Source organism: Camelus dromedarius, chromosome 5 (genome assembly GCF_036321535.1).
Source record: "Camelus dromedarius isolate mCamDro1 chromosome 5, mCamDro1.pat, whole genome shotgun sequence".
In the NCBI taxonomy this organism is placed as follows: domain Eukaryota; kingdom Metazoa; phylum Chordata; class Mammalia; order Artiodactyla; family Camelidae; genus Camelus; species Camelus dromedarius.
Genome location: NC_087440.1, coordinates 94240453 through 94253698, shown reverse-complemented (window position 1 = coordinate 94253698; position 13246 = coordinate 94240453). Strand labels below are relative to the sequence as shown.

General features: G+C 47.2%; 1 protein-coding gene across 1 annotated transcript; it reads left to right on the top strand.

Annotated features, from left to right (window-relative positions):
* Nucleotides 1-6168: 6168 nt before the first annotated feature.
* Nucleotides 6169-13015, top strand: LOC105103270 (immunoglobulin gamma-1 heavy chain-like). The gene is made up of 5 exons (XM_064486383.1): nucleotides 6169-6282; nucleotides 6387-6713; nucleotides 7157-7260; nucleotides 11458-11889; nucleotides 12893-13015. The coding sequence occupies exons 1-5, from the start codon at nucleotides 6237-6239 to the stop codon at nucleotides 13013-13015; spliced, it is 1032 nt and encodes a 343-aa protein (XP_064342453.1). The 5' UTR covers nucleotides 6169-6236.
* The last annotated feature ends 231 nt before the right edge of the window (nucleotides 13016-13246 follow it).

Genomic DNA, 13246 nt, shown 5'->3' with positions numbered 1-13246 from the left:
GAAAATGATTGCCCCTTTAAGAATAAAAACTGTAGCAAGTGGTAGATGTCTTCCTTCAAGGAGGATTGAGAAGGAGATAAGGGAAACACATTATCCACAAACTAGAACTTCCAAAAGATGTTACAACATCCAGACCAGCCTCCAGGCTTACCCAGAATTAGAGGGGCTCTCAATATGGGAAGGAAAAGCTGGGCTGGTCTAACAAGTTAACTCACAGGTCTAAGTATTGGAATACTGATCTGAGTTCTGCTGGACTAACTTGTAAATCTAAGTTTATCAGCATTGGTTTGCTGTTTATGTTTTTTTGCTGGCCAGCTGGATTTTCAAAGATACATATGTGGCTTTGGAATGTTTGTTTGCTGTCTCCCCACCTCCGCTTTTGTGATGATAATGCTGCTAAAGCTGTTCCATGCCTATTGGCCAAATACCCCAAGCTTGTACTTTACCCTATAAAACCTCACGTGCACATCTTGAAGGTGCTCAGAGTTTCGGAGCAGAAGCCCCTCTGAGCCCGCAGGCGTAATACATCTGAGTACTCCAACCCTCGGAGTGGTGCTTGTTTCTTGACTGGCCTGTCATTTTCGGAACAAACGAATTCCTGGAACAGTAATGACCCAGGTAGTTTAATTATCCCCATTGAAGGCAAAAAGGGACTGGCCAGCTCTAGCAACTGGAATAATAAAGAATGCAGTTCACTAATCAATTACAGTAAAGAATTCAGGAACACGGGGTGGCCGTTAGTGTTGTGTGAGGGTTCAAGGCAACACAGTGCTGCTGCATTTACTGTGCAGTTTCCTGCCCCTAAGGGCTGACGCGACTCCAACCTAAGCCCCGAGTTTGTCTCCTCAGGAAACCGAGGAACCACAGGGACAAGTTCAAAGAATGATGAGGTCTTGAGCCTTGCAACATTCTCTTTTGGGCTCTATGGCTTGAAGGATTTATTTACTTGTAGGAGATTGATTAATCCTAGGTAGATGTTTATGGAATATATTGAACCCTGAAGGAAGGTGCACTGTGAATTTTGCAAATACCAGCGTGAGGCTTTGTCAACATGGAAGGTGATAGCTGATTCGATGGGAGAAAAAAATCAATTCTTCCAGAACTTGCGTTAGTACCATCAGAGACAGAATGAATAAAAATGCTTTTAGTTCATTTAATTTAATGTCTTCTATCAAGTTCTAGAATTACTTCTCTCTTTGGAGATACAGTAATTCTACCATAATATTTCACTGAACAGTCTTAACCGTAAAATGGACAAAGGTGGAGAAATGAATGCATAAACTGTGTGCATCTCTCGAAGGGCCTAAATATAAGGGGAGGCTCAGGGCACAGACGTGTCGTGGCTCATCACAGGTCCCCACTGTGGGAACTGCTGCAGTTCCCTGAGCCTGAGCTGCTCTCAATCGTTCAGCTGAGCAGGGAGAGTGCGGCTCCATGACCGTTAGGAGGGAAGGAAACTCACCATCAACCTGGAGAAACTTCTGTTAAGAGAAGGGACTGGGGAGACTCCATGTCTTTCCTCAGAGCCACTGGGGACTAGGAGGACGTCAAGAGGGCTGCTCAGAGGGCTGACAGTGCCTGAAGCACATGCATTTATAAGAGTCTCTTTTTCAAAGTCCTGGATCTTGCCAATAAGAGCAGAACCAGGAGGGATTTGGGATTTTCTGGGAACTTCATTCGCTGTAAATGAAGTTTAAGTATCTTAGCATGTGTCCTTCTAGGTGTCTCACCTACACTGTGACAGAGATGTTTTGCCACTTTAAGAAAATAAGAGGTGGACACGGTTTCCCATTCCATCCTGCACCTCTTCCCTACAGTTGACATGTCCTGTGTCAGCTTATTTGTGAACTAGGTTTAAAAGCGGCCCAGGTGGAATAAACATATGAAGCAAAACTATAATTTTCTTTTAAAATTATTTGCAGTTGATTGAAATAAACATGAACAGATTCAACAGATTTTCATGGGAAACCCGAGTTTTTATTGCAAATAAAAGTGTTGAGAAAGTCTCAGGAATTGCCCAATGAATTTGCCTACTTGCTGCTAGAGAATTTCTATATAACAAGTTAGTGGACTCTCCTCCTGGCTGAAATTCTGAACACCTTTTAGGATTCTCCCAGCAAGCGGTTTACAAAAGTGCTAGGCATGACACAACAATACCTGCAGGAACAGGATGATGTAAGTCAGAGAAGCCGTGCTGAACAGTCTGAGGGGCCACATTAAATTTCTCTGTGAGGAACGTTGGTTTGGAAAATCTTTGACTACAGTTCAGGTTTAGTCCAGAGGAAAAAAAAAAAAAAAGAAATGAGGAGATGGCCCTCTGGGTCCTCATAAGGATGAAGATTAAGATAACAAGACCTGACAAGTTGGAGGAATGAATATGGGGAGAATTTCAGAGGAAGCGGGAAGTTGGCTGAGACACTGACTGTGGAAGACCTGAGGGAACAGAGGAGGTGCAGGAGTAAGAGGAGAGGGAGGAATTGGTGCTGGAGGGGAAGCCTGAGACCCACAGACCAGGGAAGGGGAGCCTGAGGCTTCAGAGGCCCAGTTTTCTTCCCTTAGTCCCTGTTTGCCTCAGTTAATCGTATGACCATAGTTTACAACAGAAGATGTAAGGCTCCCAGGCATAATTCAAAGGTGCATAATAATGAGGGAAGTCAGCGTTCCATGCAGACTTGGAGATTTTATGTATTTGTCTGACTTGATTTCAAGAAAAGCAAGTTTGAGGACTCCAGCAGCTCTTCATAACAGCCGATGAGACATACGTTTAATTGAAGCATGATTGTCTCTGGCCTGGTCTGTCCATTTCACTAGAAATTTGCATAAGGAAGCTCCCTGCTTTTGACACACAAACTGAGCTGGGGTTCCTGTAGCAGAGGTGCCCTCAGAACAGTTAGATAACTGGGATCCCATTTCTCAAAAGGCTTTCTGGAGAGAAAAGGAATCATTTCCAAGCAGCCTAAAGGGTCAAACAGCTCAAATAGCGCAAATAGCCAGCAAGCCCAACACCAGTCAGGTCTAAGGGAACAGTCTGGTTCTGAAGGAGCCAGGCTGAAGGCTGCTCAGCACAGGCCCAGTAGATCAGCCCCTATTTCCAAGGAGTGGGAGGAAGGCCGGCCACTTCCAGCTGGAACAACCTGCTTTCAAAGTCAGAGTGAATGTCAATTAAGTACTTCATACACTACAAGATCTTTCCTACGAAGGACACACCTTACAATAGTTCTCAGGCAAAGCCTGCAGAGCTTCCTACTGCACAGATGTGGAAGCTGGGCTCCAGGAGAATGATTTAGACTCAAACTCCAGGGTCGGGGAGAAACACAGGGCACAGCCATGGGCCCAGTGTGGGTCCTACACCTGTTTGCTCAGCAGCCTCACAGTCATACGGGGTCTTCTCTGATTCCATAAGGGCCATGAAAATGTTGACCTGAAACAAAGGGATGGCCGGTTATTTCTCCAGCAAGAAGAAATGTTTTCATCTGGGATCAACAAAGATTTGCCTGGATTTGTGATCCCTGGAATCACAGTGAGCCACCTGCAGGCCTTAGCATACACGGGGATAAGAACTATTTTGCAAATGGTAATAGATGTTGGAGGAGGGGCTGTAGTGAACAAGGCACCCAGGGCTTCTCACTGGCTGAGCTGTGACCACCCCTCACTGCCTGAATCTTTGCCAGGAAGAAAGAGGAGGTATTTCTTCTCCATGTTGCTGGACTCTGCCATCCTGGTAAGACATGAGATCTCACCATGCTGTCACCAAACTCTATTTAGTTGAGATTTCTGAGTATTTAGTATTATTGTTATTTTCCCCAATTTATAAGATTTGATCAGTTTTGTTGCAGAAGCTAAGCTGCCCTTGTCAGGCAACGCTGGGCTTATGAGTTCAACTTCATGGTCAAATAAAAGTGAATCATGTGGATGACAAAAAATGACTTAACGTATTAGAGACACTCATTGGAAGGAAACTCCACACCAGATCTGGATTATGCAGATTTTTATATTTAAGCCTGGAGATAGATGGAGCAGAGATCAGACTGTGGCTAAACCCAGTACCCAGAGAGCAATTATGTTGTTCCCAGCATGTTCAGATATTCTGAACTAGGAGCTACATGCAGTTGAGACTGTGTTATCCAGACCCGTCCCCATGACTGAAGAATAAGGGATAAAGAATGAGATAATTTTGTAATATAAAGAGGATATTGGAGCAAAGTAGAATTCTGCTGATGGGACTAAAAACTGGAGCCCCAACTACAAAAAAGTGCCACATTTTAGAATTTTTAGCATCAACTCACCATGAAACCAACTATTCCAATCCTACGTATATCACTGGGTGAAATTAAAGCTCACGTTCACTGGAAACACTGTGTGCAGGTGCTCGTGGGGCCTTCACACATGCTGTAAAGTGGAAACAAGGACTAAATCCAGAGCTCAGTGCAGGGCCGTGTGCTGATGGCATCTGAGGTACTGTTAAGCCCAGCATTGCAGCCCTTGTCGTGGGATCCAAGAAAACTAGAGTCGCTCATTCAATACTGGAAAATACGTGTCCTCCATGTTTCCTCAGATCCAACAGTTTCCTGTCACAGGACTATGACTTTGTGTGTGTCAGAGACAGTATCTTGGAGGGAGGAGGTTTTGGATGCAGATATGATACAAGACTGTGAGTCTCTGCACGTACGTGCATGTGCACCTGTGTGTGCATGTGTGTGTGTGTGTCCCTGTTCACACTAAGGGGAGCCCAGGTCATATGTTTCATGATGGCTTCCAGGACTTCCACCTTCCTCTGAATTTGGATAAGACCAGCTACTTTGCTCTATATAAAAAACAGTATTCTTTACTGCAATTTGTAATGAGAATATTTATTCAAATCAATGACTTCCCAATCAGCAATGGAAGCTCTATCCAATGATCCTCTATCCAGGATTCTGACATTAATTTTCTCAGAAGCATGTGAAACTTGGTGCATCCCATCTTTCCAAGAATATTGCTGAGAATTCAGGATGAAGCCTGGGTGTCTGAATCCACTTTCTGTGTGTTCCTGTGCCTCCTGACAGAACTTCTCTGACTCTCAGTCTCAATGTATATTTCATAACCTCACCCTCTTCCTCGTTATGCTTTCCAGCTTCTGAAGCTAAGACCCTAACCAGTGTGGATGAGTCTAACCCATAAGCCTTCGAGCTGCTCCAGGGCTTTGGTCTGAGGGCAGCACACCTGGGTGGGGAGTGGTTTATTGAAAGACTCAGTTTGAAATGATGACACAGAGGAGTTGGCAGTGACCCTCAGGCTGCACTCCTGGCAGTTCACAGTCAGAATCTTCAGTCACCTGCGATTTTGCAGTTGATCCAGGAGTGCGGGGTGAATCTTCCTCCCAGCTCTCATGCCGCCTGGAGACGTCAAACACAGGCAGGTGAGGTTTGGTCCCATTTCTCACATCACATGGACAATCTCTGCATCTCTGTGTAGGTTTTAATATGCAGAGCAGAGGTGAGTTTGACAGCGCGTTATATTGTTCATCTCATTTAAGTAAAAATAAGACAACACAATGGAAATTAAGCATCTTTCAATCACAATCCCCTGATAAGTAAAGATGTTTTCCTGAATGTTGCCATTGATAGAAAGCCAAATATTAGAGACTCCTGAGAATACGTGCATGACCCCTGCTCACACATGATCAGACACACACGACCATAGGACAGAATCGTCGTGTTCTCATCACAGGAGGGGGTCCAGGGACCCTCACCAGGCTTGTCCAACTCTGTCTTTGAATTGATTCTAGATCAGATATGTCCAAAGAGGCAGAACGCACATGAAACCACTGGGATGACCCCTCACCAAAGATGGCCCCTGGACAGTCCACAACGCTCTACACTTCTGGGGTTGTGTAACTCTCCAGTACGAAAGGAACACTGACAACTGCAGAAAAGGATTTGTGTTAATGTGTAGAAACAAAAGAACATAGCAGGGTGCTAAGAGTTTACCCTGAAAAATTCACGTAATAAAAATGGTATTTCCAAATGCTACCAACACCAGCAAACCACAGACACTCACAGCTGCTCAGGGGCCTGGCCCTCACTGAGGCCAGCAAGGCCCTGACTTTCAATATAGTGAGATGGCATGCAAATAGGGCCTCCCTCTGAGGATAAAGCTCCCTGGCTCTGGCCCTGCAGCTCTGGGAGAGGAGCCCAAGCCCCGGGATTCCCAGCTACTCCTGTTCTCTGAGCAGGACTGAGCACAGACGACTCACCATGGAGCTGGGGATGCGCTGGGTGGTCCTGGCTGCTCTTCTACAAGGTAATTCATGGAGAACAAGAGCTACTGAGGATGTGGGTGGTCGTGAGTGAGGGAATCAGAGGACGTGTGACAGTCTCCTGACCAGGATGTCTTTGTGTTTGCAGGTGTCCAGGCTGAGGTGCAGCTGGTGGAGTCTGGGGGAGGCTTGGTGCAGCCTGGGGGGTCTCTGAGACTCTCCTGTGCAGCCTCTGGATTCACCTTCAGTAGCTACTACATGAGCTGGGTCCGCCAGGCTCCAGGGAAGGGGCTGGAGTGGGTGTCCGGTATTTATAGTGATGGTAGTAACACATACTATGCAGACTCCGTGAAGGGCCGATTCACCATCTCCAGAGACAATGCCAAGAACACGGTGTATCTGCAAATGAACAGCCTGAAACCTGAGGACACGGCCGTGTATTACTGCGCCACAGACACATTGAGGGGAAGTCATTGTGAGCCCAGACACAAACCTCCCTGCAGGGTCACAGGGGACACTTAGGACCCCCAGGGGCACTCAGGACACCCCAGTTGTGCCGTTCAGCCCCAGGGGCAGGTGCAGGAAGTGCTGGTTTCATGGTTTCCTGTCAGGCTCTGGGGTTTCCTCTCCACAGAGCAGAAACCCCTCTGGGTCCAGGAATCTGTGCTTGGACATTTAGTGTCTAAATTAGAAAGGTTTTCTAAAAGGAAAAACAAAAGTTAAACAAATATTCTCTCCTGCACAAAAGGCGGAGAGTCTCCTGCTTTAAATACTCTTGTTGGCCCCTGTCCCTTTATGGTCAATGAGCAGCAGTTTCAAAACCATTTAGTGGATTTACTGACAGTTAAACACACTCTACCCTCCTCCCCTGTGAACTCTCAGCCCCACCCTACTGATGGGGACACTTATCCCTGCCAGGTGGGGGCTCCTGGCTGAAGTCCTGCATGAGAAGCCCAGTGAGCCTGGCAGCCCCCCAGGACCACAAGCGGGTCACAGGGAAGGACGCCAGTGAGAGGGGACGGGTGGGGCCGTGGCCACGTGTGCTCCTCCTCCAGGTCCCTGCAGAATAGAGGCACCTGCTCCCTGTTCCCTGTGCAGGTTACGTTGGGTCACGTGCTCACTGATCAATTATCACCGATAAACACACAGATAATTGGGAGGGAACAGTTACACACAGGTGGGCACTGACGTGTGCAATTTCAGAAACTACTGCAGACCCACTGCAGGACGCTTTCTTCACCGTGCAGTCTCAGGTGAGCACCAGAAGCAGGAAAGCCACCCGCGCTCTCACTCCAGGAAGAGGGCTCTGCATCCTCACCAGGCACGCCCGGCTTGTCCAGGATCCCCTTCGGGGCGGTCAGGTCCCGTGCTTACAAGCCCAGGTCTGGCCGGGAGGGCTCTGGCCCACTGCTGTGTGCTCTCCCGCACCCCGCACGCACGCGAGGCTGCACAGTGCAGCTCACACCTGGAAAAGCAGGTAAAGCTGGTACCTGCATCACACGCCGGCTGTGCAGAGGTAAACACAAACGCTGCAGCACACACCAAGTGCGGGGTCCAGGGCGTTCCACCCAGAATGTGCCCCAGTGCCATGCCGATTACTGTGACTTACAGTGGCTTAAGGAGCAGCCACCACAAGAGGGACACTCGGACCTTCCCCTCTGTCTCCCAGCGCAAGACTTACGCCTCTCCTGTGAAAGGCACGCTCCCTGCGTCTGGAGGTGGAAGGACACCCGTCACCCCACGTGGGGACCCAGCCTGGCGGCTCCTGGCGGCAGACTCTGCTCCTTCCCTGATGCGCTAACCCCCACACAAGCTCTTCTCAGGTTCTTCACTAATTGAGCCCCAAACCACAGATTTCTTCACCCTGTCAGTTCCTCATGATACTGTGTAGCTTTGTCCAAAAGGATGCGAGCTGCCTGCTTTGGTCTCGCCTCCTCCATTTCTATGTCACACCCAAGAGCATGATTAATATTTACTACTTTTCTCCCATTAATCTGTCCTTGTGAATTTTATTATGAGCCCAGCCTCGAGAACGCAAGACGTCTGGGGAGGAAATTTCCCTCCTGACAACCCCACGCTGTCTTCCCTTCAGTCTGACTCTGCACAACGGTTAGGAGCCTCCGTCCTCCCTGGCCACGTTCACATTCTGGAAGTAACCCGGCCAGTTTTGCTCTGGAATTTTAGCATTTCCATCACTTCCTTTGATGTTCCTTCCAATTATTTGACATTTCATTGTCCATTTTCTGGGTGAACAGTGTTCATTATTCATTTATTATGAAAGCACATCTTGGTTGCTTCCAAATTTCCGCAAATATGAATAAAGCCGAGGGAACCTCGTGTGCAGGTTTTTGTCTGGGCATAAATCGCATTCTCCTTCATGTGCATACAAAAGAGCACTATGCTGGAGCACAGGACGGTAGTGTGTTTAGTTTTGTAAGAAGCCACCAAAACGTCCCCGAGGGGGCTTCCCATTCTGCACCCCCACCTGAGGGAAGGGGCTTCCTGCCGCTCCACCTCCTCCCGGTATTTGATGTCCTCAGTGTCCTGGGAGTCAGTCACTCGAATGCTTTGCAGTGATGCACACTTACTGCTTTAACTGCACTTCCCTGTGGGGAGGTCAGTGTGAGCCCAGACAGAAACCTCCCTGCGTGGGGAGCCCAGAACCTCCAGGGGGTGCTCAGGACCCACCAAGTGCAGACTGAGCCCCAGGAGCAGGTGCAGAGGGGGTTGGGAGGGGAGTCTTGTTAGAACCCGTGGTTTCCTCTTCCTGCCCAGGAGCTCCACTAGAGACCCTCTTCTGTGTCCTAATGTTTCATTTGTTTTCTTTTACGTTGCTTCAGATAATATGTATTTCAGACTGGAACAAATCATAATAAAATTCGTATGGAACCATCAAAGATCTAGAATTTCCAAAGCATTACTGAAGAAAAAGAAAGAGGCTGGAGGAATAACTCTCCCAGGCTTCACACAATTCTATAGAGCTTCAGTCATCAAGACAGCATGGTATTGGTACAAAAACAGACATATGGACCAATGGAACATAATAGAGAGCCCAGAAATGAACCCACAAATTTTTGGTCAACTAATCTTCAACAAAGGAGGCAAGAATACACAATGGAATAAAGACAGTCTCTTCAGCAAATGGTGTTGGGAAAACTGGACAGCAGCATGTAAATCAGTGAAGCTAGAACACTCCCTTACACCATACACAAAAATCAACTCAAAATGGATTAAAGACTCAAACATAAGACAAGATACAATAAACCTCCCAGAAGAAAATATAGGCAAAACATTATCTGATATATATCTCAAAAATATTCTCCGAGAGCAGTCTACCCAAGCAATAGAAATAAAAGCAAGAATAAACAAATGGGACGTAATTAAACTTACAAGCTTCTGCACAGCAAAGGAAACCATAAGTATAGCAAAAAGACAACCTATGGAATGGGAGAAAATTTTTGCAAATGAAACTGACAAAGGCTTGATCTCCAGAATATATAAGCAGCTCATACGACTTCATAAGGAAAACACAAATAACCCAATCCAAACATGGGCAGAAGCCCTAAACAAACAATTCTCCAAGGAAGACATACAAATGATCAATACGCACGTGAAAAAATGCTCAATATCACTAATTATCAAAGAAATGCAAATCAGAACTACAGTGAGGTATCACCTCACACCAGCCAGAATGGCCATCATTCAAAAGTCCACAAATGACAAATGCTGGAGAGGCTGTGGAGAAAGGGGAACCCTCCTTCCCTGCTGGCGGGAATGCAGTTTGGTGCAGCCACTATGGAAAACAGTGTGGAGATTCCTCAAAAGACTAGGAATAGACTTACCATATGACCCAGGAATCCCACTCCTGGGCTTGTATCCAGAAGGAAATCTACTTCAGGATGACACCTGCACCCCAATGTTCATAGCAGCACTATTTACAACAGCCGAGACATGGATACAGCCTAAATGTCCATCAACAGATGACTGGATAAAGAAGATGTGGTATATTTATACAAAGATATACTATTCAGCCATAAAGACAGATAACATAACGCCATTTGCAGCAACTTGGATGTTCCTGGAGAACGTCATTCTACATGAAATAAACCAGAAGGAGAAAGAAAAATACTATATGAGATCGCTCATATGCGGAATCTAAAAAAAAAAAAAAAAAGACACAAATGAAACAGACTCATAGACATAGAACACAAACTTGTGGTTCCCAGGGGGATGGGGGGGTGGGGAGGGACTGGGATTTTAAATGTAGAATAGATAAACAAGATTGTACTGTGTAGCAGAAGGAAGTATACGCAGGATCTTGTGGTGGCTCACAGCGAAAGACAACGTGAGAATGAATGTATACATCTTCACGTATAACCGACAAGGTGTGCTCTACACTGGAATTTCACACAACATTGTAAAATGACTATAACTCAATAAAAAATGTTTATATATATATAATGAAAGTCAAATATTAGAGATTCCTGAGAATATTTTTATAAACCCTGCTTAAATATAATTAGATAAACACCGTAATAGAACAAAATCATCATGTTCTCATCACAGTAGGGGGTCCAGGAATCCTCACCAGACTTGTCCAACTCTGTCTTATAATTGATTCTAGATCAGTTATCTCCAGAGAGGCAGAGCACACCTGAAAACAATGGGACAAACGCTCCTCAAATATGGTCCCTGGACAGTCCACAATGCTCTACACTTCTGGGGTTGCTTAAGTCTCCGGTATGGAAGGATCACTGACAACTACACCACAGGATTTGTTTCCAAGAGCAGAAACAAAAGAACATATGGGTTCTAAGTGTTTGTCCTGAAAAAATCACATAATAAAAATGATATTTTCAAATGCTACCAACACAAGCAAACCACAGACACTCAAAGCTGCTAAGGGGCACGGCCATCTCTGAGGGCAGCAATGCCCCAATTTTCTATATAGGAAGATGACATGCAAAAGGGCCTCCCTCTGAAGATAAAGCAACCCAGCCCTGGACCTGCAGCTCTGGAAGAGGAGCCCAAGCCCCGGGATTCCCAGATGCTCCCATTCTCTGAGCAGGACTGAGCACAGACGACTCACCATGGAGCTGGGGCTGAGCTGGGTGGTCCTGACTGCTCTTCTACAAGGTAATTCATGGAGAACAAGAGCTACTGAGGATGTGGGTGGTCATGAGTGAGGGAATCAGAGGACGTGTGAGTCTCCTGACCAGGATGTCTTTGTGTTTGCTGGTGTCCAGGCTCAGGTGCAGCTGGTGGAGTCTGGGGGAGGCTTGGTGCAGCCTGGGGGGTCTCTGAGACTCTCCTGTGCAGCCTCTGGATTCACCTTCAGTAGCTACTACATGAGCTGGGTCCGCCAGGCTCCAGGGAAGGGGCTGGAGTGGGTGTCCGGTATTTATAGTGACGGTAGCACATACTATGGAGACTCGGTGAAGGGCCGATTCACCATCTCCAGAGACAACGCCAAGAACATGCTGTATCTGCAAATGAACAGCCTGAAAACTGAGGACACGGCCGTGTATTACTGTGCAGGAGACACAGTGAGGGGAAGCTGCTGTGAGCCCAGACACAAACCTCACTGCAGGGTCACAAGGTGGGTGCCGGGGGCACACATGACCCACCAGGGGGCGCACCTGATCCACCAGGTGGTGCTCAGGGTCCACCTGCTGTGTTCAGGGTCAGCCCAATGAGCAGGTGCATGGGGCGGTGATTGTCTCTTCTCATTAAGAAAACCTTTTGTGGGCTTATAACACTTGGCATTTTATAGGTGATGGGTTTTTTACTTTTAAACGTTATAATTTGTGTTTATACTGTACCTGTGTTTTCAAGTACTCTACAATAAATGAGATAATAACCTCTCTGTGTACAGTTTAGTTTTTCCAAGGAAACAGAACCAATGTCTGGAGAAACCAAAACAATAGATCATTCATATGTTTTCTACATACATGGCCATGGAGGCTGAGCAGTCCCACAAATTACTGTCACAAGCTGGACCCAGGAAACTGGGGGTGTCTTTCCAGTGTGATTCTGATGCTGAGAACCAGGGGAGCCATTGCTGGAAAGCCCAGCCTGAGGGCAGGAGGAGGTACGTGTCCCAGCAGAAGCGTGAAGGCGGGAAGGAAGCTGTGGTGAATTACTGCTGTGTTCGCCTTTAGTCACATAAGAAGGGATAAGACATGAAAGAAACAAAGACATAAACACACGCATACACACACTTACACACAGATATACACGCATGCACACACGTATACATGTGGCTGCAGCAAAACAAGGGGAAAGTGCGCGGGACAACTACAGTCCTCTTTCCATAACTGCTCAGAAGTCTCGGCTCGTATTGCTGCTTCCTCCTTCCTGCCCCCCTTCTGGGTGCCTTTGCCTTCAGCAAGCACCTCAGCTGTGCGGCCATGACCCAGTGAAGTGACCAGAACCTTCATTCCAATGGATCTGGACCAAAACAGTCATCCTTCGGTTGAGTTGTTGTGGTTTTCTGTTCACCTTGATGACAAGACATCCTAATAGGGAGACACAGGAAGGGACCCCTGTCCCCAGAAACCCCTCTTCACTCCCATGGCGGGGCAGGGCTCCAGCTCCCCCGGGAGTCAGAAGCAGTCACCCAGGCAGCTCATCCTCTCCCTTCTTTGCCTGTAGGTTCAGAGGCTTGAGGAGCCAAAAAGCCCGGAAGACAGGCTTAAAGAGCAGGTCAAAGAAATCATCGTCCTCTCTCCTGGTGGAAGTGTCCCTCCCTCGGGGACCAAGGCCATAGGCCAGTAGAGCATAAAGACACAGGGAAAGAAGGCAAGCTAGCTAGTGGTCACTGGGGGTAACAATGAGTGGTGCCACCACCCATCCATTTCCTGATTCTGTGACCCATGAATCAAGGCTGTGAGAGAAGAACAACATACTGAGAGTAAATAGTTCACAGTCGGCCGGAGAACCTCACCTCAGCCCTGCAAGGTGTTACTACCCACCTGGCACTGCTGTTGATCTTCTACAGGCAGCTTG

Excerpts from the sequence above, each read along its gene's own strand:
- LOC105103270 (XM_064486383.1), top strand. The coding sequence starts at position 6,237 with ATGGAGCTGGGGATGCGCTGGGTGGTCCTGGCTGCTCTTCTACAAG. Across the intron at positions 6,714-7,156 it reads CACATTGAGGGGAAGTCATT|GTGGGGGCTCCTGGCTGAAG; the intron begins GTGAGCCCAGAC and ends TATCCCTGCCAG. Across the intron at positions 11,890-12,892 it reads GGGCGCACCTGATCCACCAG|GTTCAGAGGCTTGAGGAGCC; the intron begins GTGGTGCTCAGG and ends CTTTGCCTGTAG.